We start from the raw sequence: 26775 nt of genomic DNA, 5'->3' as shown, positions 1-26775 counted from the left end.
TCTTCTGAGACACGTACCGATTTACATGTGCATGTTTCTAGTGTCAATGCCATCCGTCAGTTATCTTTTGACACCAACCCACTCCCAGAGCCACTTCAGCCTTGGTCTCAACAATGGCTTTTGTGCCTGCCGTGAAAATTATACAGACTAGCATTGTCGAGTCACTTAGCACCAAAACAAACTGGGCCTCCCAAATGGCAGAGGAATGAGGAAAAGGGCAATTGAGCTTTTGATTAACTATTAATGCCTTCCCTGTTGTAAATATCAAGAAGTTCACAATTGCTGATGTGGGGCAAGTTTAGACAGAGTGTACCCACATAAGATCAGTCTATCAGCATGCTTGGAAATGCAGATGTGTATTTAGCTAGGTGCTAGCGGCATCAAGAAAGGCACAGGCGAGTGGGACTGCCGATCTATCAGTTTCTTCCATCTGTTTACACAAGCTGTACCAGCTTCATGCTGGTCTTTCTTGTTGACACACTTGTCTCTCCTTTCTGGACTACTTTGTAAATGCCTCTCAGCACAGTGTCACCCCGTTTCCTGTGCATGTCCGTGTCCATGTGCGTCCATCCTTAACTCAATAAACAAGCATACGCACCAGTGGGACCTTTAAGGTCACCTTGCATATTTTCCAGCCAACAACAGCAAACTAATCAATTGGCATACAATTCTGTGCGTTCCAATCAAATGTGGGAATCCAATTTCATTTAATTGCTTCAAAAACTATTATTATCAATAATTAAACATAATGCATCTGTGTCTTGTGTTTATCTTTGCCAGTCATGTATGGTGGCAGGCAGAAAAGTAACTGTCACTACTGATCATTATTATTTCAGTATGTGCACTTTTTAATGAAAATTTTGTTTGGTGGCTTGTGATGAGATTCTTCCAATGTAAAATGCGTGTTGACCCATTAATTGTTATACAACTACTATACTATCAGTTCAAGCTTTTGTGCTCTGCTGGAAATTTTATATCGAAAAAGGGGAGACTACATTGAAATAAGAAAGTAAATATTAGCGTACGTCACAAAATCTTAGGATCTTGACAACCGGCAAACTTTGGTTTTAATCTGATTCAATCTCCCTCTCAGCAAGGACTGTGACCATGAAGCTATCTTTCTGGCATTGAGCTGCAGCAGCCTACATCAACAAGGGATGACTTCCATTGTAATTCATGTATTCATTTAATCTGATGTCATTTGAGGATTGCCTGTGCCTGCTGTTGAATTAAACAGTCCGTCCCCCCCCCCCCCCACACACACACACACACACTTGTTTTCATGTTATGTGATGGAACAATCAATTACTAAAACTGAGTGATGAAATGTAATTAGTCGTGAGCGGACTACCTGTACGCCCATGTCCTCTGCTGTTATGATTGATTGGCACTGCTCTGTGGAACATGAATGGCATCATGTGTACATGTAGCTATTATTTACAGGCGTGCACGCGCACACATACAAAAACACTTCCAGATGTGGACTGAAAATAAATTATTCCAATCCAAAAGCTAACTGGAACGACTCCGTGTTGAGACTGCTACTAGTGCACGTGTCAAAGACACACAAAGGCATGTGGATGCAAAATTTCTTTTTCTCGAGGTCAGCTTGGAAGGCATTTTACCTAATTTCCACATACACCCTCTGCCACCTGCGTCTGGTGCAGAAACTTCAAACGACGCTGTCAGGTCGCATACGACTCAAACACCAAAAGGGGAGTAATGCTTTCCCTTTGTTCTCTTTTTAGAATGAGTGCTCTTGAACTTAAAAAAAAAAAAAAAATGGAGACAGCGACGGGTCAGCAATTCACATACCAGATGAATGAAAATAAGAATGGTGTGGGTGAAAGATGGTGGGAGGGATTATTTAGAGCATCTTCAAAACGATGAGCCCTGAGTTCAAAGTGAAAGGAAGACAGGGGGCTTGAGCAGGAAGAGGACTGGGATGCAGGCTGCAGCTTTGTTGCACTTAGACGAGTGTGGGGGCCCAAATAGAGGAGGAGCTTCTGAGCTGGGACGACGAAGCAAAATGTGAATCAGTGGGGGAGTAGGTACTGCTGGGTTCTGGGCTCCTTCCAGGCCCCTTTGAAGCTGCTCAGATTAGTAACACGGCATTGGCTACAAGTCTTGCGTGAAATCCTCACTTTTGCCACAAACAGGCCAGCATTGGACCCCTATAGGCAGTGAGCGCTCCACCCAACAAACACCTCAAACAAGCCTCCATCTATAACCCTGCAGCTGTGGATGACTATGAAAAGTACAGATTGTAGAAAGATCGGTATTGTCTGATGGGGTTAGGTATATTTTATTGGCAGGAGTTACTTACACATCACTCTGGTGAGTGTAGACCCGGTCAAAAAGCGCTTCGGGAGCCATCCATTTGACAGGAAGACGACCCTGTAGACAGAAAAAAAAGTGAAGAGTCAAAAAAAGATCAACTTTCATTTCTGCTGTGATCAGAATTTTGTCTTATTTCCCCACTGGGTGATTGTTATTGCAAGAGAGGCGGGAAGACAAGTGTCTCGGAAGAGTCATTCCCAGGGGTACATTTAAACTTTTCAGGCAATAGAGCTGATGAACATGTCTTGGATAATCGCTCTTGTGCAATTAAAGAACTGACTGGAAGGTAAAGCTGACCAGCCAGCCACAATTAAGCTGTTTGGTGAAAACTTATAGATAAAGTGAACCCCCATTTACGCCAGGGGGACCCACCTGTAATGTGCGACAATTCACAATAGAGAGACAATTTGGAAAAAAAAATTGAATATGGATTTACCCCTCCTGCATGCTTTAAACACATTTCAACTTATTAAAACACACTCAAACTTAAAAGACGTTAACCTTTCTGCAGACATTGGCTGTTCTCTCATTGTTCAAAGTATAAATATTGTCAAAACCTAATAAGGTTAAAAGAGAGCAAACAATGCATCCTGATATAGCTGTACTCAAATATTACATGACAGCCACATGTAGCTAATAAAATCATTACACACAAGAAAAAAAAATCCGTACTGTATTCCGAGAAAATAAATTCGGATTAAACCAAAGCAGCCTAACAATGGCAGCTCTATCTACATGTAACATATGTGATCGTCATTACTGTCACGGCTCCCATTGTCATAATCATCATTACTCTCAACATCACTGCATACTGTTGTTGTTCTCAGCATGATTGTGCATGGGATGAAAAGGCAAGCATGCATACTAAATGAAGGCGTGCGGACCGACTGGGCTGCTCTGCGGTGGGAAAGAAAGACACCACTGGGACGCTATGGAGTTGTCAATTATGTTTAAACTGCTGCCCCTCTCACTGAGTCTCTCTTTCGAGCTAATTGTATAAGTGCCTATGAAACCAAAGGAGGGAGCGGGATAAACAAGGCAGTCTACAGAATCCCGACATTCACAGGCTGCCTGGGAACCCGCGGCTTCTGCCAAGACACAAATCCAAGAAAAGAGTGAAAAAGAAAGATGAAGGAAGAGAGTGAATTTGAAAGATGGGTAAATAAATCACAGACTGCCCCTGTCCCTCAAAGGGCACGATGCCATGTGCGCAACATGCAGGTCCATGACTCACATTGGTTGTCTTTTTATAGTAGTCGATGTTATGGACATCGCGGGCCAAACCAAAGTCAGCGATCTTCATGACGTTGCTCTCTGTGACCAGGACATTCCTGGCTGCCAGGTCTCTGTGTATACACTAGGATGGAGAAAGTGAGAAATGGAGGGGGGAGGGTACAAAGTGGAAAAAATGAGGGCAAGAGAAGAATAAGACATTTACATCACTCTACAAATAAACTCTGAAATCTCCTGGACAAAAGGTAGCAGTACCCTGAATAACATCACACGACAATCACTGCAATTTAAAAGTTTGGATTCTGGCCCCAGATCTGTAGATCACGCATGTGCAAGAATGTGTGCATGCATGTGTGTGTGTGTGTTGAGTGAGTGTCGCATTCCAACAGTGAGTGAGAGCGTGAGGCTGTCTTTGGACAACATGGCTGCACTACTATTGTGAAGAAAAAAAAAAAATACAATTCCTCCACACAGAGGGGCCTTTGTCATGGGATGAGACACAATGAAGGGGTTGGACAGAGGGGGGTGACATCAATGTTTTTAAAAGATAAAACTCCCACAGTGACTCACGTATGCAGGCCAAAGCAAAAGCAACACAATTTGATGTAGCCGATGGGTTGCCTTTTGTTTGAGCCAAACATCTTACCTTTTGGGATGCAAGGTACTCCATGCCGCGTGCCACTTGATAAGTGCAAGAGACCAGATCTTTGAAAGTGAGCTGTTCGTCAGAGACGCGAGCAATGTCGTAGGAGTACTCCATTCCAGGGGGGCGGCGGGCTCGGAGGTACTCCCTAAGATTACCTTTGGAGGCGTACTCCACGATAACATACAGGGGGCCTGGATTGGAGGAATGATTATATTTACTTGGTGAATAATTGTTTGCTAAATGCCATTTCCTAAGTGCATTTATACTCCTCGAGACATGGAAACAAATGGAGTTTCCCTTTGCTTACCATCTTGCGTGCAGGCCCCCAACAGATTGATGATGTTCTTATGTTTACCGATCATCTTCATCATTTCCATCTCTGACACCAGGTCAGACAAGTCCTTTTCGGTGGCGTCATCTAAAAGCAAATAGAATGATGGAAAGTTGCACGGGAAAAACAAACACGCCCACGTCCTGCCTTGTTTCTAACCCTTGACTCGGAGCACATTGTCAGCCAGTCAGACGGCACCTTGTTTGGGACTGTGCTTTGATTAAATGCAGCTGACAGACAATGTGGACTAAAGTTACAACACTGAGGGGATCTCCTCATGCAGACTACAGGAGCACCTTTTTCTGTGCCAGGAGGAGGAGAAAAGAATGACTTAAAGATGCTCAATCTGGATTCATTATCTGTTGCGCAAGCTCACTTTTCATAGGAGAGCGGTTGTATCCGCACTGCTAGAATTGCATTACCTGCATTCCTCTCCCTCACGAGCTTAACTAAAGAGCACATTTCTATAGACAAGGTTAGTCTGCCGCTTTACCTGATCTTATGTCCGTTTTCATTAATAACAGCAGTGTGACTCGCGTCTTTGTGTGGGTGCTGAATGAGCTCCAGCCAGCCGCTGCTCTGGGGTCAGCTATGTGACCACTCCTCACCCATACCTAGCCGACCCGACATCCCCATAGGTGTCATTCGGCAACTACCAATAACAAATAACAACGACTCCCCCAGGCTCCACATTGCCCTGGAATGAACTCTGACCGGAGCATATATCGTATGAAAAATGTACCCACATTGCGTGAACCCCCCCGGCCCCAAGAGTTTGCTGAGGAGCTCTGCAGGAATTCCGGAACCCCACTCCCACCACCCCATCCCCACCACAGGCAGTGTGAATGTGAGGAATATGATTTTTTCGCCGTAGTCCGATCATAGTTGTAACCATAGTGCCTACTTACCTTTCAGCATCTTGACAGCAACAGTTACAGCCTCTTTGGGTTTGTCTTTATCAATGCCAAGAGCTTCTGCCATTACAACTTGGCCGAAGCAGCCCTCACCGAGCGGTTTGCCCAGGGTCAACCTGCAGCAGCACACAATAAAACACAGACAGGGATCTGATTAGCAGCTGAAATAAAACAGACACCATCTAATGATGTGACAGTTCACTCCTAATAAATAAAATGAAGTGTGCGAGAGAGTAAAAGAGAGGACTCACGCTTGCTTTGTCTTTTGTTTATTTTCTAAAATGTTTTTCACCAGCTCTAGCTTCAATGGGATAATGAAGGCGAGTGCTTTATCGGCACATTGACTGCTGTTAAGATAGTTTGTAGAAAGATAGACATGGGGAAAATCTGATAAAGCCCAGGGTAGGCACTCACTTTTAAACTGTTTGCCATGCTTTGGCACATGCTAATATGTACTTACTTGTGCCATTACACAAGCGCTCTCAGCCCAGACGCATTAACTCATGACAGGCGGACTGCTGCCAAGGCGCTGCCACACTGGCGGGCCTCACTACAGTTCCACATGGAAATGTAATTAACTCTCTTCACTATGCCATATTGTGAATGTAAACTGTGTTACAGGGACGTATTCTTCACATCCTTTTAATTGATATCGTGTGGGAGGCAAAAAAAAAAAATGAGGAAAGAGGATAAGCATTTTTTCTCTTACACTGCCAGCCATCTATAGTATTGATTGTGTTTGTGTTTCTTCAACTCTTGATTGATAAGTGTTGAACCCACCCCTAAGTTTCAGTATCTTGGCTATGTAAACTCTCACTGCAGGCCGAGAAAGGTCCGGGACCTGAGGCCAGCAGCCTGCCACAGTAACACAATCCCTTGTCTGTCCGCACAAGCTCGCCACACTCAATGGCCACCATTCTGTCCTTACAGCCACACATAATTGATGTTATTTTTTTTTCTCTCCGCACAAGCCGCAAATGTTTGCATTCCACAGCATTCTGCAATTCCGACATGATCCCTCAGGCGGTGGATGACGAGAGCAATATAAAGGCCCAAACAGAAATACACAGACATTGCAGACATTGATTCAGCTTGAAGAAAATGCCTCCTTTTACATTTTTATTTTAATAAAATATAAAATACAAATCTTTATGAAGGCAAACTGTACCTTCTTGTTGGAGTTGTTGCAGAGCACAAACCTGCTACTCTTTTATTGAGTTTCCATTATAAAGGCTATTACCAAGATTAATGTCACATCACAACATCCACCGTAATTAAGTGAACAAAAGCAATTGAACTTTAGTGGTTAATAAATAAGACTTGTATTCAAATCAGATCTGCTGACCTGTCTCTGGCAAACTCCCACCGCGGATCCTGAGGAAGGTCGTACTCAGGGATTGGGTCATCGTGCGCAGAACTCCGCCGCGTGGTGATGCGAACAAGCGGCGTGTTGGAGTTCATGGAAGCGCTGGAATCAGCTGACACCTACGTGTACAAAAACGATTGGCTGATCACCACTATCTGGGTTCAAAAGTCAGACAAAGCTCTTGGACATCACCAGAGGAGTTGCTTTATAAAAGTGTTGATATTATCAGCAATGTTTGAACATTCAGCATATTGGTACGTTTGATTTCAGAACTTCCCGTATTATCTCCAGAGATATGAATCTGTGTTGATTTACAGTGAAGAATGTGCGATAAACAGCCTTCTGTTCTCCATCTTTTTTTCCACCCTCACCTTACCTCGACACGGGATTCCGTCTCTCTGCAGGATGCATCCAATCATTTGTGTACCTTTTCATTTTACTTGAAGGAAAAGCATGACTCAAACATAAATATTCATATACGATGCATGGTTCAGCATGTGGATTTTAAATGTGTATTTCCATTGTGTATTTAAATTTGACCAACCATGCATCTTTTTTTTTGTAATTGTTAAAGCAAGCAGTATTTTTGTATTTGCGTGTCTCGTGTGCTCCTCTAGAGGTGTTAGATGTCATAGAACTCTTTATCTACTTTCTGTTACCTGGCGCCGCAGGGGGATCTGTTTGCTCAGTTTGTGAACTGCCGGTTGGCCACTAAAGTCCGGCTTTTTGGCTGTGTTCCTCATGCGGCACACCACCACGATGCCCACCATGCAGGCGATGAGGAAGACGCCTGCGCAGTAAATTGCGATCTCCACATAATCGGGAGAAATTGGCTCCACGTTTTTCTCTGCAGCTGATGCAAATAAAGGAAAGACAGTGAGACAGAGATAGTTGCAATGGGTGTTCTCCATTCAAATCAGCACACACACAGACACAGACACAGACACAGACACGCACACTCCTTAAGTAAACTATCTCTCTTCTCCAGGTACCAGCATGCCGAGTGTACCATGTGAGCATAGCACACCAAGAAAAACAAAACACATGCCTCACTTAATTTCACGTATGAAAGAGTGCAAGACATGGATTCATGGATGTGTGATGGACTACGCCACAAAGAATGAACCCTCATGTTCTTTTGCCAATTAAGCTTGCACGCCATCCGCGTGATGGTAAAAACATATAAGGTACCCGAGAAGGACGCTGATGGTGGATGCACTTGAGAGTAATAGCGAGCTTACGAAGAAGGCCAAATTGAAAAGAGAAATAACGATGTTTGCAGGTCCGTTAACTGAACCAGCATGACAAAAAGTTGCTCAATGAACACAAACCACCCAGCACACTCATATACATGAATTTTTGTTTTATAAATTCAGTTTGGGCTCTGATAATTCAGAAAGTAAAGCCAAATTTCATGCATAAATTGAGCTTTAACTTTCACTTTATTTCAAAAAGAAATAAAGACTCAAAGACAATTATCAGAGCCGGGGGAAAAAGTGAATAAAATAAATGAGACCTAGTGACAAAAAAAAAATGTCTGAAATTCTCAAGAGGAAATTATGCTTTTTTGAAAGGAGCAGGAGAGATGTGACAGAGGAGAAGGTGGGAGACAAATCCTCCCTTCCCTTTGGAGTTTGGAGACACTCAAGCTGCTCTGGGAGCTCCACTTCCGTCCCCGAGTTATAATAATTTGTCTACAAACGACCTTCTTATCTGCTCTGAGCTTTCAACAGCTTTCCAGTCCAAATGATATTCAAGAATATATGCCCCTTGTTGCTCTTGCATGACACTATCTCGGGTTACAACCATGCGAGTTTATCTGCGTAATCGAATATTTGAGCGTGTGTGACTTCTACTCCAGAGGGAAGACTTGCCTTCACACAATCCAAATATATTGGACCATGCTGTTGGGAAAAATAATTGATCGGAAGGACAGTTAAACAGTGTATTTAGTTACCTGGAAGCACCGTCAACCAAGCAGTGTGAAAGGAGATCCCAATAGAATTACCCGCCAAGCACGTATACTCCCCAGCATGTTCAAATGTTACATTGGGCAAGTAGAGAACTTCTATCTCCTTATCTGTGGTGTTTACACCCGCGGTCTGGAGAGAGGAAGAAGGAGGAGGTGGAAAAGAAGAAGGAGAGGGTAGATGATAAGAGCCGGGGGGGGGGGAGAGGGGGTAAAGCAGGGTTACATAGGAAAGATGGGGGGGAGGGCAGAGAGAGGAGAAAAAAAATGAGACCCAAAACACCAAGAAAGAAATAAGAGGCTGATGTCCAACGTTGAATTCCCATCTACAGGAGTTGTGTGGATGAAACAAGGTGAGGGGGGTGGGGTGAATAAAAGAGCAATAGAGAACCCAGTAAAACATATACATTTAAAGGCAAATAAACAACCTGGTAAAACATCCCATAGCCATACCAAAGGAAAAAAACAACAGGCCAGTCTAATGGCTACATTAGACCGTGCACATGCACACAAAAACACAAAGAGCACGAAGAGAACTGCTACATACACTATATATTGACACAGCAGACAAGACAAGAGATAAGAAACAAATGTGTATGCTGTGACAATTTTAGTGTTGAGGTAGGCAGCCCTGCTCAAGGCTGAGCCAGTCTCAGCAGCTGCAACAAAAAGGTGCAGCATTAGGGAAGAGACGGTGGTGAGGACCCAGGATCACCAAGAGACCACCAATAGGACCGCCACAAATACAGCAGGTCAGAGTTGAAGCCCAGGAAACCACACCAGGAGAGGAGGGAAGGCCAGTCAAGTCTTTGGGTTACCTGGGATAACAGTCAGCCAGCCAGACTGGCTGGCTTCCCCTATATAATTGGAGACTTTACAGATATACTCTCCAGCGTCCTCCGGCGTCACGTTGGTGAGGTTGAGCACCTCCGCATTGGAGCTGTTAATGCCTGAACGCTGAAATCAGCAAATTATGACAGGGCAAGATCAACATCAGAATCAGAGTGATGTGCAAACATGACAACGGCTTCTCTGAAATGCACAAGTAAGAGAAGAACAGAACAAACAGGGAACACCATAGATACTGTAAGACCTGAGGAGAGAACATCACGATCAGTTTGTTGCAGCCAATCGGGAGACACTGCTGAGACAGGGGGAATAGTTTCAATCCAATCAGGACAAGACAAGACGTGATGTACCTTAAGCACTTTGACATAAGGGTGCCCATCGGGACCGTAGCGACTGCCATTCTGTGTGATGTGCTTCAGCCACTGGATATGAGGTTGGGCGTCGCTGTACACTTTGCAGACAAAGCGGGCATCTTCTCCAACATAGACCGATGTGTTGGCGGGAAGGCCAGCTTGGAGAATGGGCCGGTGAGGGGACCGCTCTAGACAGAGAGAAAGGTTCTTTTTAGTTTAGACTCCTACTTAAACATACACAGAATAGAGCGGATATAAAGTCTATACACTATATGCTATCAGAAATGAAACCAAGATAAATCTTCTCAAAATAACTTTTCCATCGAGTAAATAAAAGAAAATCTATGATGGGGGAAGGACCATGTCTGATGTTTGACGCAAACAAAACACGGTGGATTTTTTTTTCCCCCGAAAGGAACTGAGGTGGCGGGAATGATGACCGGTTCATATAAGCAGTGTTAGCACAAAACGTTCAGTTTTTGGCTGAGGGAAAAAAAAAAAACATGTTTAGGAAAAGCCTGCTACTACTAGAACATCTGAAATGAATTTGGGTTTTATCAATGACACTTAAAAGGATTTATCAAGTTTAAAGTAAATGTTTAAGGAAAATGTTTTGAATTGATTTTTCTTGACCTCAATTTCCTATATTATGAAAATCTGCCATTTCAACTGGGCTGTGTACTTTTTGTTGTTTATTGTCACAACAAAAGTGACCTAATTTCAACCAAATATGAGCCTTGTCAGTTTTGTGTCTTTACAGTACACAACTACGAGAAGTACTCCATTGTTGAATAATTAGTAGGTTACACTGTGTTGTTGCTCTGGTACGGTGTCACACTACTTACATAGCTGACACAGATATTATCATCCTGCATATCCTGTAGTGGAAACACAAGCCAATAGAACTGTTCAACTTGGTGGTAAAAAGTCTTGAAGCCAGATGGTAAACATCTTTAGATCATCCATTTCATTTTTACGATTAGTGTATCTCCAGGACTTCCTGAGTTCTGTGTGCAAAGATTTCCTGGTAAACTAGGACAGGCAGAAACACGACTGTGCTCCTTTTATCAGAGAATAATTTGGAGGCCTCAGAATTCTAAAGACACTGCCTTAAAGAAATTTATGCTGAAGGCGGACTTTCTTTAAGTTAGGTGTTTAGGCGGCATGGCAGTTGAAGAGTTATAAGCATGTGTGTTGGAAAGTGAAACACCTTGGCAGCACCCCCACATGTCCTGCTATCTGCATTCTTCTACAGGCAAACATTTGGACTGCAAATCCAAACAGAGCGAGACCTGTTGAACAATGCTCCCTTTCAAACTGCATCGGGCCGCCACAAGCGTGCTGAGGAGCCCACCCACCCCCACACTGACAGCAACCACTCGCTGCCATCGCACACACACATTCACATGGAATGACATCACTCAGCCTGAAGCACTGCGTTGCCTTTTCAAACAATGCCTGAAGGTAAGGGCAATGTGCCATATAAGTTCAAGCTGAAAGTTTAGGGACTCTGATTTACTAGATGGAGAAATGGGGTGCCAGACGATTCCTGAACCTCTCTCCTACATTGTCATTGGCCTTTATTACCCACCAGACCAAAGGTTTACTCTTCGTCAAGCAAAAACATGTTCACCCTCTCAGGCTTTACAGAAACAATGAGAGAAACTGTTATAGGAACGTTTCCCAATGGAAATGTAAAACTGCAAGTGACGATAAAAAATAACTGGCAAAACAGAATTATTCGTCACCATTTAATGTCCTGAGGAAATACGCTCTACCGGAACAATCATGACAGAAGTCATTGGCAGGACATCTTATCTCACACACAAGAGAGCAATACTGAAGGAGGGGACGACGTCAACTCAGACATAATCTCAAATCAACAGAGAAATGTCGCAAGCATGATGTTAAAAAAAAAAAAAAAAAAAAAAAAATGATTTATTCCATATATGAAATAAGATTTAATGTACCTATCAGCTATCACTAGGGCTAACTTGATTTTAAAATTTGAACATCCAGTTATATAACAATGTTGTGATTTGTAATCAAGCCTAAAGCAGACCCAAAACAGACTAGGGCCTAATACAACAAAACCGAGGGCCACTGAGTGCCGGCGTCCTTTTTGACTCCCCACATTTGACTTCTCATGTCCACTCGTAGTTACCCAACCGTTGGCCTTTCTTTAGAAGGCCAGTTTGAGCCAGAAGTCACTAGTTTGCTTTGTTTTAACAGCTAATCTTGTGGGTCATTTGGGGAAAAAAACACTGATAAGCAGTCTTTTCTGTGTCTATATTCCCTCCTTTTCTGTCCCGAAGCCTCTGCTCCTCCTTTGTGAACCACATTATAAAGGAGTAAAATGAAGCAAGAGGTTGCAGGGGGCAGTGGCAGTGGAGCCAGACGTTTAGAGCCTTTACTGCTCGGCTATAAAATAGAAGAAAAACAGAAATGTGCAGCCTAAAGCAGAGCTTTGCCTTACTGCAGAATCAACCAGAGCAGGGAGTGTAAGTATATTTATGTGCATTTAGCTATACACTCATTGCGCAAGAACCCTCGGGTATTTCATCTCCATTTGATAAAAAACGGTAAAAAACGTGGCAAAAGTGTGAGTGGGGGAGGTTTTGTCTAAACAGCACAGTATCATGGAGTGACCAATGGACTTTTGTGTGAATCAAACATCTGCTGCTGAACATCAGCCCGGTTGTGGATTATTGACCATATTGGTCAGATAAGCGAGTCCGTGTGATTACTTGCAAGTCCTAATGAGAGAGAGTCTTCACTCATACATACATGCTCATTGATCCTTTGTCATTATCCTATCGTTGTGCTGCTGACTATTGATTGTGCCAACTCAGCAGAAAAACACTTTGCTTTGTATGCTCCAAAGGTCATTAAGAAGGGTTGACCAAGTTTGATTCGTGAAGTAATGCTGAGCCAAGCTCTCTGTGCGCTCCTGACTTAGTGACACTAAATCAGCATCTAATAGTAATTCCTTGAAACACCAGAAACGTATTTATCTTCATTGGAAACTATTTAAAAAATATCTTATATAACATTTCAAAGACTATAAAGTTGTTGTTTCTTCTTAGTGACTAATCAACTGAAAACGCAACAGTGGAAAGAATTTAACTTTTACCTAAATCAAACATTTTGGAATCCATGGCCTGTATGATCTAACTCCACACAAACACACTTTCTGAATTGTGAGTTCCTCCCATCCCTCCACTCCTCCTCCTGAATTAGCAAGAGCTAAGATTTGTGCCATACTGACCCACAACATCCAAGGTGTAGGTGTGGCTGATGGTTCCAAACTCATTCTCCACCAAGCAAGTGTAGTTGCCTTTGTCCGATGGAACCACACTTTCCATGATAAGGGTCCAGTGCTGACTTCGTACCTGCAGAAGCAAGTCGATGGGATTCAGAAGATGAGTAAACGCACAAGAAAATAAAACAACACTGCCATAGAACGATAGGAAAAACAAAGTGTGCTGGGAAACATTACTAATTAGACAGTAAATATGATCAATATCTCATCCAAACGATTTAGCTTTACTTTTTAAAGTGAAAAACGTATTGTACTGTGCTTCTAACCTTGAAACCAATGTCGTAATCAAAAAAATAAGAACCTTCTGCAATTGTTTTTATTATTTGAATACGCTAAATGAATTGCATCGGTGTGTGGGATCGATGTGAACAAGCAACAATAAAAACGATTTCTGTCCACATTGAGAGTGACTGGAGCGAGACAAGCCCACATTTCACACAAAGGGAAGCTTATGCCACAGGGTTGGGCTCAGGTACAGCTTTTGTCTAACATTTGTTAAGTTAAAAAAAGGAAATGAGCTGCCTGAGGTTTGTCTAACAGGCTGAATGTATCGTTTTCACCCGGCTGTTTTTTTGTCTGTATTGTTCTAAACATGCTAAAGGCAGAATGGATGCAATATTAGCAGCTACGTTAACATAATCTCCACCACAAACTCTCCCGGTGGGGCATCAATTGGCCTTTGGCTATTTTTGTTTGGCATCACTGCAACTTTACTTTATATATGCAAATATTATTGCAAGGATTATATAAAAGACATTTCTAAGATGAGTAAAACAAGTTTAATTGGAGGAAGTCAGGAATCATATTCAAGAAATTGGTCATATTTGTGTCATTTTTTTCTTCTCCCTGAAAAAGCGATCTTATGAATATTTTAGTTTCATTGCAACCATAATATCAGGCAGAGTTGTGTCATACACAATCTGAAAAGTAAACTTCTGTAGTTATCTGTTCACCATGCCGTGAATCACAAGTACGACAATCGCACAAAAACCAAATGGAGCAGGACCTGTTTTCCCTGATTGAGTGACTTTTATTTCCATCTGTGGGGGTACTACACCCTCGCGTTCAACGCCCGGTTCTCAAATGAGTTACAGTGAGAAATTCTGCAAAGTATCCTGGCGAGAGGAGATTCAAGGTTGAGCAATTCCAACTTCACAGCAGAAACCCTGCTCTCGTTTCCTCTGTCTTCATTGAAGCATGAAAATGAGGTGAAAGGACTTTGGGAATTACTACAAAACCAATTTGAACTGTCTTTAGGAGTTCGATCACATATAGCCGCAATGGTTATAGCGCAGAGACGGACGGGAAAGTCCGACATCAGAGATAAATAGAAGTTATGCTATTTTAGTGTTTGTCATACCTTATAACCTCCCATGCGGTCCTCTTGGCGGAAAGGCCTGCTGTTTTTAAGCCAGCGCAGCTTGGGCCGGGGGTTGCCTCCTGCAGAACAGCGGAACTTGACTGTGTTGGCAGCTGGCACTGCATGCAGCTTCTTCTCCATCTTTGCAACCGAGGTCCAGTATGGGGCGCCTGCAAACAGAAAACAGTTGGTGATCAGTCAGGCTGAGATCATGTCTTCAATGTTAACTCAGTGGCGTTGGGACCTTAGACGATGAAGAGCAGAAGAACCAAAAGCGGGCATTCTTCTGATTCAAAAAAATCTGCACTACCAGACAAGCACATTTATGAGATTGAGTAACACACTGCCAGAAAGCACAAGCCAGAGGTGCACACAGGTTAAAAAAAACAAAACACACTTTCATACTTTTCCAAAACTTTCCTCGAGAGGAAAATACACTTGGGTCTTGCCAAGTGGACTATTACATTCAATTTCATCTCATTCAACTTAGCAGCTTTTCTTTCTTCACTTCCTCCAATTCCCACAGCTCTCCTCTTTATCTGTCGGTCAGTTGGCACAATGCAAACAGCAGGACCACGGATGCTTATCGCCCCTGGACAACCATTACATGTTGTCAGAGGAGAAAATAGAAGCTAGTGATTCTCTGACATCTGTCTGCTTCGCTCTCTGACTTGTTTGTTTCTCCACATTTTTGTCTAGAAGGCAGCTAGCTAGATTTTGTTCCAAGCACCCTTCCCGTCTCATTCCCTCTGCACCTGGGAGCAAGATTGCCAAAGCAGATGGGATTCCGAAGGAAAAGAGAAAGTTTTAACGGCAACCTTAACGGTCTTCCACACCATCACTTCCTCTCTTGCATAACCGACAAACAACAGAGGGAATTCCCACTCATAGGACCACAACTGTCTTTAAACATATATTTAGAGAATATTTGCCTGTCCAGTCTGGTATTTCCACCCAGGCAAGAAGCACATAGTTGGATGGATGCATACTGTATGCTAAGTGTTCAACTCCTATAATTAGTTGTTCCATTTGTATCCCTTCACTCTCTCTATCTGCCTCCTTTTTCCTTGGTATCTTTACCCTCTTGTTATTACTCTGCTTGTCAGCACTCCTTGCGTTCCCACAGATAGATTAGGAGAAGGCTGTCCCATCGCAAGCCTGTCTCACCAAAACGACCTCTGACCCCAAAGTGGCAGCCAGGTTGGAAGATGAGGCTGGGACATGAAAGGTGAACGCCACTGGTTCCCATGCCCTCCATCCGGAGGTGCGGTACTTCAAACAAGATGACCCTCCAACCTCTCACCGAATGAAGTGGCCAACTGCGGCGGTGTCCGCGACAGCCTGCATTCTCGTTGCCTAACACATCTGGAGCCACAGTCATGGACGTTTATCTGAGCTGAGGTTATCTAACTCCTGCACTGTGAGTCAACGTCTTTTTTTTTCCCTTGCTCGCTCTTCCCAGTTCTTGACTATTTCTCCTACACAATTTTATCATACGGGTTTCCTTTAAAGGGGAGGTCCGCTAACATCGAGTGATGACGTAAACCAAAATGAGGAAAGCTCCCAACTAAAAAAACTGTGACAAACACATGGCTCTCTGCCTTCATCATGACATCAGCGTTACCCACCCTGCTCTCAAAGACAGCTTCCCTCAAAATGAAGAGGCTCCACCATGTCTCCTCCAAAAGGCTACCACTGCCAACCAAACAAACTCCCTGTGGGTAGTTTTTTTAGTAGTTCCATCTTTCATGCATAATAAATCAAAGTTCTGATGCCCAAACCTTTCTGGGTTCCCCAAAAATGAAGACGTGAGTTTGAAAAGGCAGGCTCTTTCCCACCATTGCCTCTATGCCACCTCATCCTGTGCTTCAGGCACCAGCTGAAGGCCAATGTTCTGCACCTTGCTCAGAAAAGTGCTGGTCTAGGTTTAACAAGCCCGTGTTCTCACTAAATTTATTCTATTTTCAAATAAAACGTAACTGTAGAAGCAGAACAGGCGTCATTTGGGTTTCAACCAGTTTATTACCAACAGAGAGTCTGGATATTTTCCCCTTTCCCTCTTTGGCTGTGTTCTTGCTCAGTTCCTCCCCCGTATTTAATGGTTTTCAGGCAATTATGGTGAGCCCAGAAAGGGAGGTGGGAAAGCATCTACTAGAGAATTTTAACAAGATGTGGAAGCCCTCATCTTCACTTCATGACATTTTCGAGAGTGAGCATGTGTGCACATGTGTTTGTGGCTGTCTATGTATGTGCCTCCATAAACAGCCAAACATACTTGGGCAAACCTTTCTCTTTTGTGCACACAGATAACACAGGCACACTCAAAGTAAATCACTCGGAGTAAATCAGGTCGGTAACGGGGTCCAGATGGTTGTCTTTTGTAATAGATAAGCCCAGCTGACTGAGTGGCGAGCTGGATGGCTCCTAAAAGCCTGGCTACCTGCGAGACACAAGCTGAAGGAATGTTAGGAATCTCTAGATTCTCGGGAGTATCTAGTAAACACGAGCACATGCACCACGTAGAAGTTTAGACAGCGATATGAGCGGAAAAAACGTTGTTTTTTTTGTGACCAGTACTCCATCCAAAAGAATGCAGTCATTTTACTTGCTATCTTTTCTTTACTATATTCAAACAATAAGAACCCCGGTAAAAAGGAGGAACAAAGGTGCACTGCTCTCGAAATGCTATTTCCGGCAATTCCGAAAGGCTTTTCTCTTCTTTTGGAATATGGAAAAATATTCTCAATCATTGAATCTGTGTCTTTAAATTACACAAGAAAGTACCCGCACTGAGTAAAACCAATCGTTTAAAGAAAATTGCCATCTGAGCGCAATAAGCAATTGATGTGGGGCGGTGCTTTGCACTCATGAATCCCTCCCATACTCACTTAGCTGTTCTCCGTCCGCCCCTGCGTCTTCTGTTCGGTCCGTATCGTCCTCATCATCCCCCGAAGAGATGGCATCTGCACAGAGTGACTAGGGTTACTGACCCCCTTTCTCAGGCAATGCACATCTGGACACACATGCCAATACAGAGGTGCCTGACCTGTTCTGTGCAACAAATGGGCTTCAACATTTTGATGGCTCGACAATGGAAAAAAAAACTATTTCTGTAGCTCGCTATAGAATGCAGCCGTTGAAGGTTAGTGGAAGAAACGTTGCTAATACGCCTGGCAGAGTGACGATTTGCTGGTAGGACGTCAGTCGTTAAGTTTTCGTGAATTTTATCAGAATCCAAACAAAATTACCAACACCAGGTCAAATCCGTACAGACATACGCCACGCACCATGTAGGATTTATGCCGTTCATAAAAATAGGGTCCTCAATGTGTAAACTCTCTGTCCTGGCCTGTCCTTCCTAGTCCCTGACTCACCTGTGACATTGACTATGAAGCAGACCGTGTCTTTGCCCACAATGGTGCATTCATACAGCCCCGAATCCTTGGGTGTGGCATCACGGATCTGCAGCACCTCCTGTTCTATCAGTGTGCGGTTGTTGGTGCCCAGAGAGCTGCCATCTTTGGTCCAGATGATGGTCCCCGTTGCCGGCAGAGGGCAGCTCAGCTTCAACACCTCCCCCGGGTGCACAGAGCACACCGTGGGCTTAGAAATTTGATATTTGTTGGATGCGTCTGCAGAGCGAACGGGGTAGGAAGAGGTATGGGAAGAGGGGATGATGGAGTGGATGAAAAGGGTGCACAAGAAGGTGGAAAGAGAAGAAGAAACAAGCCATAGTGTAAGAAACAAAAACACCACAACACCACTAACTGGATGCAATTCAATTAACTTATGCAGGCAGAGCAAAATTGAGAAGGCCGCTTTTTTTTTTTTTTTTTTTTTGTAAACACCAACATGTCTTCCCAGTGACTTATTTGAAACAGAACCTAGAAAATACCAGCAGTCACATAAACAAGTGTACTGGTATTGATGGAGCGCATGCAAAAGCCACAGTACTGTGTAAAAACGGTCTAACAAAGAAGAAATGCATTGTTAGCATATGAGAATCCAACACGGCTGTGATGAAAAAAAGCCCCAATGATTACTAACCTTTGCTGAGATACCAAGCAGTGTGTGTAATGTATGTGTGTGTGAGAGAGACTGATACACTGTGATCAAAAAATATTAAAACAACTCTGGAATGTGTACCTGAGGAAGACATCAGCCAAAAAGGTGGAAGTTGTCGGGCAGAAGGGAAAAGAAGCGGGTGTTCTGTGTTTGGTGGAGGCGTTTCTCTGTTCCTGTCTAACTATTTTCAAAGAAGCTACCTGGCAGTGACCTGACACTTCTGTTTTCCATTTCCGCTTTCATTATTCTCGTCCATAGAAGATCTACAACTCCAGCGCAAGATCATCTGGCTGAGGAAGAGGTTCGCAACAATGCTCGGCTCCAAATAGAGCGGAGATCCTTCACCTGTGAGCGGAAACGTGAAGTCTGCCAGCGAATGCCTGTGTGTACACCATGCTCTTAAAAGATCATGATGGCTGTTATGGGACCAGGTGAATCTTCAATAACTCAAAGCTGAAACTACATTTCTACAGAATAGTGGACATTCAACGCTATCAAATACAGCCAGCTGCATTGTTGGAAACACTTTACTACTGACATAAACAATCCAAGTTCTGCTTTTTATTGCAGCACAAAAAAAACACCACAGCGAAAGCGGCAGGAAAATGGAAAATGGTAGTAATGGTATAGCATGGTGATGAATGGATATTTAGAGCGAGTGGCTTTAGTTTATGCATATAATTACAGAGGTAGTGGTAGTCCCCACCTTTCCTGTGCCTTAACAAACACACCTTTCAACCATGTTGCACCCACATGATGTCCTGCTGTGTGTATGTGTATGTTAAGTGTAGAGTATACACACTCTAGCCTCAACAGGAAAGGAAATTCTGCTGCGAGCCAGCAGAATTGGCATATGTGCATGCCTCTAAACGTTCCCCTTGGGCAAGTAAACACACACAGGTACAGTTCCCGCATTGTCTTTTTTTCCCCTCTCTTTCCCTCCTTTCGGAAATAATTAACCCTTCCTTCAGCGCCCTCATCTGCGTGTGTGGTCTGATAAGAAGGAAGAACTCTCGGGCTCTATCGAGCTCCGCCACGTTTTACGACATGACGCTTGTGCTTCATTTTTACTGAGAAGCTATTAAAACTGCCAAAACACATAGCAACACAACCCGGTACAAATATACAGTGGAAGATAACTGGGTAACTGTATAGTTGTACAAATAAATCACACTAGAGGTCATTTTGCAGCTTTTTGTAACACTTATTTCAAAAGAAAGACTATCGTAAGCAAGAAGTGTTGTAAGAAGAAGAACTTGTGAAGGGAAAAAAAAAAAATCACATTCAGGATTCCTGCTTTACCCTGCGTGTCAACATTCATTATTAGCATTAACACCGAAATTAGCTTCTATTTACACAGTAACAAATAACATCTTAATATTAACAGCAGTTAATTTCATACTTGCCAAATGGTTAATACTACTTAACTTCAAAAGCGACTTAACTTTGTCAGTTTAGTTCATAAAAGTCATAACTGTTTGATCCTGGAATGGATTGTTTTTCTTTTCATTATTTCCCATGGGATTTTGTTTTTTTTTTCCCAAATTCGAACAATCTGCGATAAACAACTATCCAGGAACAGATTGTGTTACATAAACATAAACAAGAGGGAATGCTGGTCTTCCAAATGGTGTGCTTAATTAAAGAAAGCATGAACGTGTTAGTTCGACCCTCATCACTTGTTTTATCTCTGCTGTGTCCATCTGTGCCACTTTGTCAACTCCAGCTCCCACTGCCGCCCCATTTCTCTCTTTCACCTCGCTTTCCGTTATGCCCTCTCCTTCCCCCGTCCCAAACACCCCCCGCCGCGTTCTCACCCCTGACCCAGCTGACCTGACCCTGTTGACACCTCCGGCCTGCCTGACTTTTCATGGGAACCTGTGTCTTATGTGAGCACGCTTAAACATACTGAGAATACATCAGCAGCCAGATGGAGCCTTAAGGGGTGGGATTAAAAAAAAAAAAAAAAAAACAGATGCAAGATTAATACAATTATGGATGTCTAGCACATACATCAGGCAAACATACATAAAAGTAGAAGGGCTCTTCTCTATTACAAACACACACACACATTTCTGAATCATATTATCTTCACACACACTATCAATCAGCTTCATCATTCCTGTCAGCCCTGCTGGAAAACATCGCCATTTCTTTTCTGACTGATTTCCATGTGTCTCGTGAGATAGATCAAAGTGTTCCACTCCTATCTAGATGACAAAACTGCATCTGTGGCAAAAGTAATTTCAAAAATGTCTCTGCCATCCTACCTGCCTTCTTATTTCTCAGTCTGCCTATCTCATCGGCCAAGACTGGACAGTGATGTGGAAAGTAGCAAAATGTCAAATAACAAATAACTTCCCTTACTCAAAAGAATGTATGGAGGTACTTTAGTAGAAAGGCTTACGCAGATGAAAGTGTACTTTCCTATCCCTTCGCTCTCTCAGTAAATGTAATGACTGCCATCTCATCACAGCACACGCACAAACACACACACAAACACACACACATTATTGAATTAAATTATCTTCTACAAGTCCACTTATCCCTTTTTCCTTTCCTCGTGCCTTTGCATCCTTCTCACGTAGAAAATCCCCGGACCTTTCTCTCCTTTTCTTGTCTATCCTTCTTTTCTTTCTCTTTTTCTCCTTTCACATTCAAATCCCTTTTTTTTTTGCTTTTTATGCTATGACAAAGGAGAGGCTCCGTGAACCGGCCCCCAGCTAGCATCCATGGCAACAACCCCTTCATTTTGCCTAACCCTAACCCCCCACTCAAGGTTTTCCCTGAACCCCACCCGACCCTTTTGATGGTGACTTCTTATCTCTTTAGACTAAGATGCAGTAAGAGGGGTACATGAGTGGTCACCAACGAATTGAATGGCATAGATCAGACAAACAAGAATACACAAACATTCAAATCGAAGGTGAATTTAAGGTCAGTTTTGGTTAATGAAACTAACATGCGTGTGTTTGGAGTATGAGAGGAGGCCTATGTAAGCGCGGGGAGAACATGCAAAAGCCACACAAATGCCAAAACCCAGATTTGAAGACTTAACCTCAGAACTGTGAACCAAATGTGTGAACCACTCTTCAAGCTTTCTATCTAAAGGCTACACCAACACAATTTAGTACTGAAGATCTGAAACATCCTCCATTGCCATTGCCAAGCAGTACGTATCCAGATCTATACCATATTGTCTGACTTAATCAAACACACACAATCATTCAATGAGAATTTAAAATTTTGTCTTTCTGCACCTACTTTTTTTTCTTCCAATTCCTCTTCAGTGCATTCAATATCTCCAATGTGCCTATGGCTTTGGCCAGTAAGCTAAGTATTGTAATTCAGAAATCTACACTACAAAGTGAAAAGATTACAAATAAGGGGAAAACTGTCACCTATGTGCTAAAGGCAAACCCCATTAACGAGTCATTTACACGAGTAGAATGTGGTGATCTATTACTGCTTTCCTCTGTCATCACATCTGCCTCCTGCTGTGGACCAGCAACACTTTAGGTGTTAGGTTGGAGTTCAGGTCTATTGTCAACAACATAACCCTGCCCCTCTCAAACACACACATTCTCCATGTCATTAGTTAGCCAACTGACACTTTTATACTTTTACAGCTGCCCTCCTACTATAATGAGATAGCACTGTGTTACAAAATGGCTTTAAACACACAACACTCATCTTTTCACACACTTGACTACCATGACCATGACTGCTTATTGCATGCAGGCATTTTTTGGGGGGTTTTTGGACATCAGTGTAGAATCAAACAAGTCTGTGACCAAGTCCACAATTACAGTATTCACACAGTGGACAAGAAATAAAGGATGTCTCCTTTGAAAAACCTCCAAACATTAGTTGTGTCAGTCTCAACATGAAAGACTCAACTTGGCTGTCTCTAATTATCTAACCACTCAACTATTTGGAGAAGTTGGTCTCCACGCAGCACAGAATGTTTTTTTTAAAGAACAAAGTTTGGCACGAAAAACAAGACAAGGGCCAAGTCATGAACTGACTTTTGTCAGCTGCACTCGCTTTTGGGCCGTCCTCCAGCATGCCACTCTTATTCGATGTACGCAAAGGCAAGGCCTGTGAACTCGACAAAAAAAAAAAAAAAAAAAAAAACAATGTCAAGGATTGTGTTTGGCGCCATTGTCTGAGTGCAAACGGAGTGCGCCTGGACAAGGTAAACACGCTCCCACAGATACCACTGCGGATTCACTGACAACAATGGCGCTGTTGTGTTGAGCCTTAACCACCACACTGGCTTGGCTACAAATGTTACAGGTAGAAAAACTCGCAGGGCAACACGTCTCTACTGAGACTACACTGATACACCAACCTAAAGCTATTTTACTCCCACGCACACACGTAGCATGGCTGCAGGGCAGAGCAGGGCAGAGCAGGGCTGGAGGGAATCCCAAACATCCCCGTACGGGGGGGATTATTAGGACAGAAAGGGTGGGGTCAGCAGCCAATCTGTCTCCCTGACATGTACGCCCTCCAGGTGACACCAGTGGGAGCAAGACAGAGCATTTGGGACACGTTCTGCATGACTGAGAGCCTCCAAATCTGCAGTCACATCACTTTTGAGGGCTTCAACTTCATGAAATCTCATTTAAAGGATGAGTCAAATGTGCACAAATCCCTATAGACGACTCGTGGAGGGTTGGTGAACTCTTACTGTCCCTCTGTTTGTCCCCTGAGCCACAACAAAGCGAGACAGCCTCTCATCAACACAACAATCATAGTTGACCTCCAAAGTATAGAGCAAGAGAAGTTGGAGGATGAATACTGTGTGCTGGGGGGCTTGTGGAAAAGTGATGTTTTTTTGTTGTTGTTTGCCAAACAACCAATTAGCATGCTGATTAAAGTAGTACAACAAAAGGCTTTGGAATGCTATTTTGCACAGAAATAAAAATAAACTCTATCCTGGCAGACAACATAACTGGAGACGAAAACACGGCAAAGTCTCCAATTGAGAACAATAATAGAATGCCAAGATAACCACCAGGATCAAACAATTGGATTCAAACTGTACCCCTATCAACTCATGGATAGCACGTGTTTCATTCATACGATTCATGCATTAGTATATTAATAAGTTTTTAGACCAATATCTGACCAATACACACAAACACACAAAATGAAAAATATGTGACGAAACCAAACACAAGTTTACTGGCACATTTTAAACAGTTTGACCTAATCTCTAAGATTCCTTGCAAAACCATCCCTTTTCACGCTAGTAAAATATGTGTATCATTTATTTTAGCTATCTGTTTTCAGGAAAACCAAATCATAAACTACTTTATGTTTAATGTTTTTAACTCCCACAACAGTGAAAGCAAATTCCGAGTTTCTCCCTTTCCATCTTTAACTTAATTCCAAGCAAGCAGGCAGGGTATGAAAGTGGTGCCAGCATAAACAGTGTCCCACCCTACCCGGTCCCACCAACCTGTCTTTCACACGCACGCAGCAACAGATGACAAAAGAGGAGGTTTGTTTATATGCATGTTGGTTGGCCCCATTTTTTAAGCATTTTACATCAACTCAATGTGATCTGCACATGCTTTATGATAACAAATGTTACATAAATTGTGACCACCCTCCATCTGACAAACGACCCATCTCTCCTGACCCGCTTTGGTTGCTCACCTTCAGGTTCCAGAGTGGCCTCCTCTTCCTTGGTGGCGGTTAGGGGTGGCCGGGCCAAGCTGACAGTCAACAGGGACAGCAGGACGGCAGCCAGAAGCCAGGCCCACGAGGCCATCCCGTTAGAGGGGGCCAGCGCTCCCCATACCCCCCTTCTCCGACGCCCCCTGGACACTGATCCCATCTGAGGGGGTCCGCCCAACCATCAACTGCTGCCGGGGCGGACTGTCAGGCACTGGAATTCACCCGATCACCTGGGCTGATAACGGAATAAAACAATGGTTACTAAAGGAATCGCTTCTACCATTTTTGTGTTTTTCATCAAATCTTTTAACTTGAGGATGAAGGGAGACAGCAACAGCTGAAAATGAGAGGACGCTGTGAGGCACCAGAAGTTTTCCACTTAAATTTAATACTTTGTTACTGCAGGAAAATGAGCTTAGACATAAACCTTGTAACATTCAAATCTGGCATGCTAACAAGAAAATGTAGTTTGTTTAACATACAAATCTTATTTTTCTCTCAATCGCCACAATCAAATCTGACCGCTCGATACCACATTCGTCTGATTAAATCTATTCTTGTATTGATGCACCCAACATTTCTATCGCTCGATTATGCGAATCAAATTTAAAAATAGCCCACAAAAAGTCTCATATTATTACTTTCTACATTAATGCTTGTTTTTTTTATTTTACAAACGCATTGTTTGACTTAATGAACATCACAATCAAAGTCACAATGATGTCACAATTACAATTAAATGTAACTTACCACAATCATAATATTGAGTTTATATTTCACTTAAGTATAATAGAAAAAGATGAAATTTTCCAAAATAAGATATAATAACAATAGAAATGCAAGACTTAACTAAATGACGGTTTGATGGTGTTGCTTTGCTCTAAACGTGAGCGCCTTCTTCATTTAAAGTAGACTTTGAATGAAATTTCTTGGCGCTGATTGAATACCTATTGAGATTCAAATCAGTTGGCTTTTCCTCAATGGGGGGGTCATTTGGAGCTGCTCGGTGATTTAGGGGCCCCGGCACCAAAGCAGTGAAAACACAACTGCGGTCACGGGATAATTGGCCCCATACAGAAGATGTAGAAAATTAAGCATTGTAATAAATAACCAGGACCCACGTTAATGGGCTCTAAAGTGATGATGCAAGGTGTTGTATAGTTCTTTGCCTTCTAAAACAAACAAGAGTCTATTTTTACAAGGAGGAGAAATACATTCCTTCAATGAAGTTCAGCACAATTTGGTCCCAAGTACTCTTGACAATACCTGTCGTTGGATATTTTAAAGACGTATTTACATGCATTTTGGCCGGAAATTGCAAACTTGAAGCCTTACATTTAAAAAAAAAAAAATACTTCTGCATGAATGCAGTGAGACCGGAGAAAGTTAATAAAAACTTTTCCTGCTGAGTTGGATTATAAACAGAAGAAACGCTTACCAAAGTGGAGTAAAACCGTGAAGCTCTGTTTTGGCATGCACGAATAAGGGAGGACAGAACATGGGCTCAATCCAGACGGAGGAATGTCTCCCAACTCCTCTACGCTCCAAAAAGAAAATCTGACTGGCGTTCACTAATCCACTCAGATCAAATCACAGAATATATTCCAAGTCTGACTCGCAGAGTAGTCCACTGCCATGCAAAGAATTCCTACTTTTACGCGTTTTATCCGTGGAAGCGAGGTTTAAAAAAACGCACAGTAAAGTTGCCCCGAAACTTTCCTCCTCGTCACCAAGTCTCTTCTTCCAGGGGCGCAACAACAATCCAGCTGTGCACTTGTCAAATCAAAAGAAAGTCAGTTTAAAAGTGGACGTGGGATTAGGAGCTACAATAATACAGATGTCCGATGCAAAATCCATCAGCGTGCGTCCTCTTTGGCGACACTCCTCGCAGTGTTTTACGCAGACGCTTTGTCAGGTTTACTAGCTTTTTCTCCTCCTTACGTCTCCACACACTGCTCTCCTCCCTCAACCTCCCCTTGCCTGTAATTTGAGCTGCTTCCTGGCCGCAGTGCTTTTGGGCCTCGCCTCCCTCCCTCCGCCCATCCATCCATCCATCCAAGCGCGTGTGACCGTGTTCAACTCACTTATAAGCAGGAGACGCGCTCCGCAGTCAGAGCGTCCCCTAGTGTAGAAGGCGCCACATCTCATGATCGCAGCGGACGAGACCGATTTTTCTCAGCCTTTATTGACCCAAGCCTCCATGGGGAAAGATTTGATTAAAACCAATATTTATTACTGATTATTTATAGGCCAACTATAAACCAGGATAAATCTCGTTTCAATTTAGTTACCTCAGAGCCACTCCCACCTCACCCAGTGACAACCGGATGACTAGA

At 43.0% G+C, this 26775-nt stretch overlaps 1 protein-coding gene across 5 annotated transcripts in view; it reads right to left on the bottom strand.

The window, feature by feature from the left end:
• Window positions 1-26417, bottom strand: part of fgfr2 (fibroblast growth factor receptor 2) — a 30573-nt gene extending 4156 nt beyond the window's left edge. The window contains exons 1-15 of one of the 5 annotated variants that reach the window (XM_049736309.2): window positions 25878-26417; window positions 24419-24674; window positions 18058-18315; window positions 17572-17646; window positions 14684-14853; window positions 13270-13393; window positions 9999-10189; window positions 8788-8932; window positions 7490-7683; window positions 6810-6949; window positions 5459-5580; window positions 4527-4637; window positions 4220-4410; window positions 3575-3697; window positions 2327-2397 (exon numbers count right to left, since the gene is read on the bottom strand). In XM_049736309.2, the coding sequence (XP_049592266.1) occupies window positions 2327-2397; window positions 3575-3697; window positions 4220-4410; window positions 4527-4637; window positions 5459-5580; window positions 6810-6949; window positions 7490-7683; window positions 8788-8932; window positions 9999-10189; window positions 13270-13393; window positions 14684-14853; window positions 17572-17646; window positions 18058-18315; window positions 24419-24599 (2096 nt within the window). In that variant the 5' untranslated portion in view covers window positions 24600-24674; window positions 25878-26417. Of the gene's footprint in view, window positions 1-2326; window positions 2398-3574; window positions 3698-4219; window positions 4411-4526; window positions 4638-5458; window positions 5581-6809; window positions 6950-7489; window positions 7684-8787; window positions 8933-9617; window positions 9757-9998; window positions 10190-13269; window positions 13394-14683; window positions 14854-17571; window positions 17647-18057; window positions 18316-24418; window positions 24675-25877 lie in introns of all 5 variants that reach the window. The other 4 variants (XM_049736310.2, XM_049736313.2, XM_049736311.2 and 1 more) reach the window with 4 other exon arrangements.
• Between the last annotated feature and the right edge of the window lie 358 nt (window positions 26418-26775).

Source organism: Syngnathus scovelli, chromosome 12 (genome assembly GCF_024217435.2).
Source record: "Syngnathus scovelli strain Florida chromosome 12, RoL_Ssco_1.2, whole genome shotgun sequence".
NCBI lineage: Eukaryota > Metazoa > Chordata > Actinopteri > Syngnathiformes > Syngnathidae > Syngnathus > Syngnathus scovelli.
This window is presented reverse-complemented; position numbering and strand designations above follow the sequence as displayed.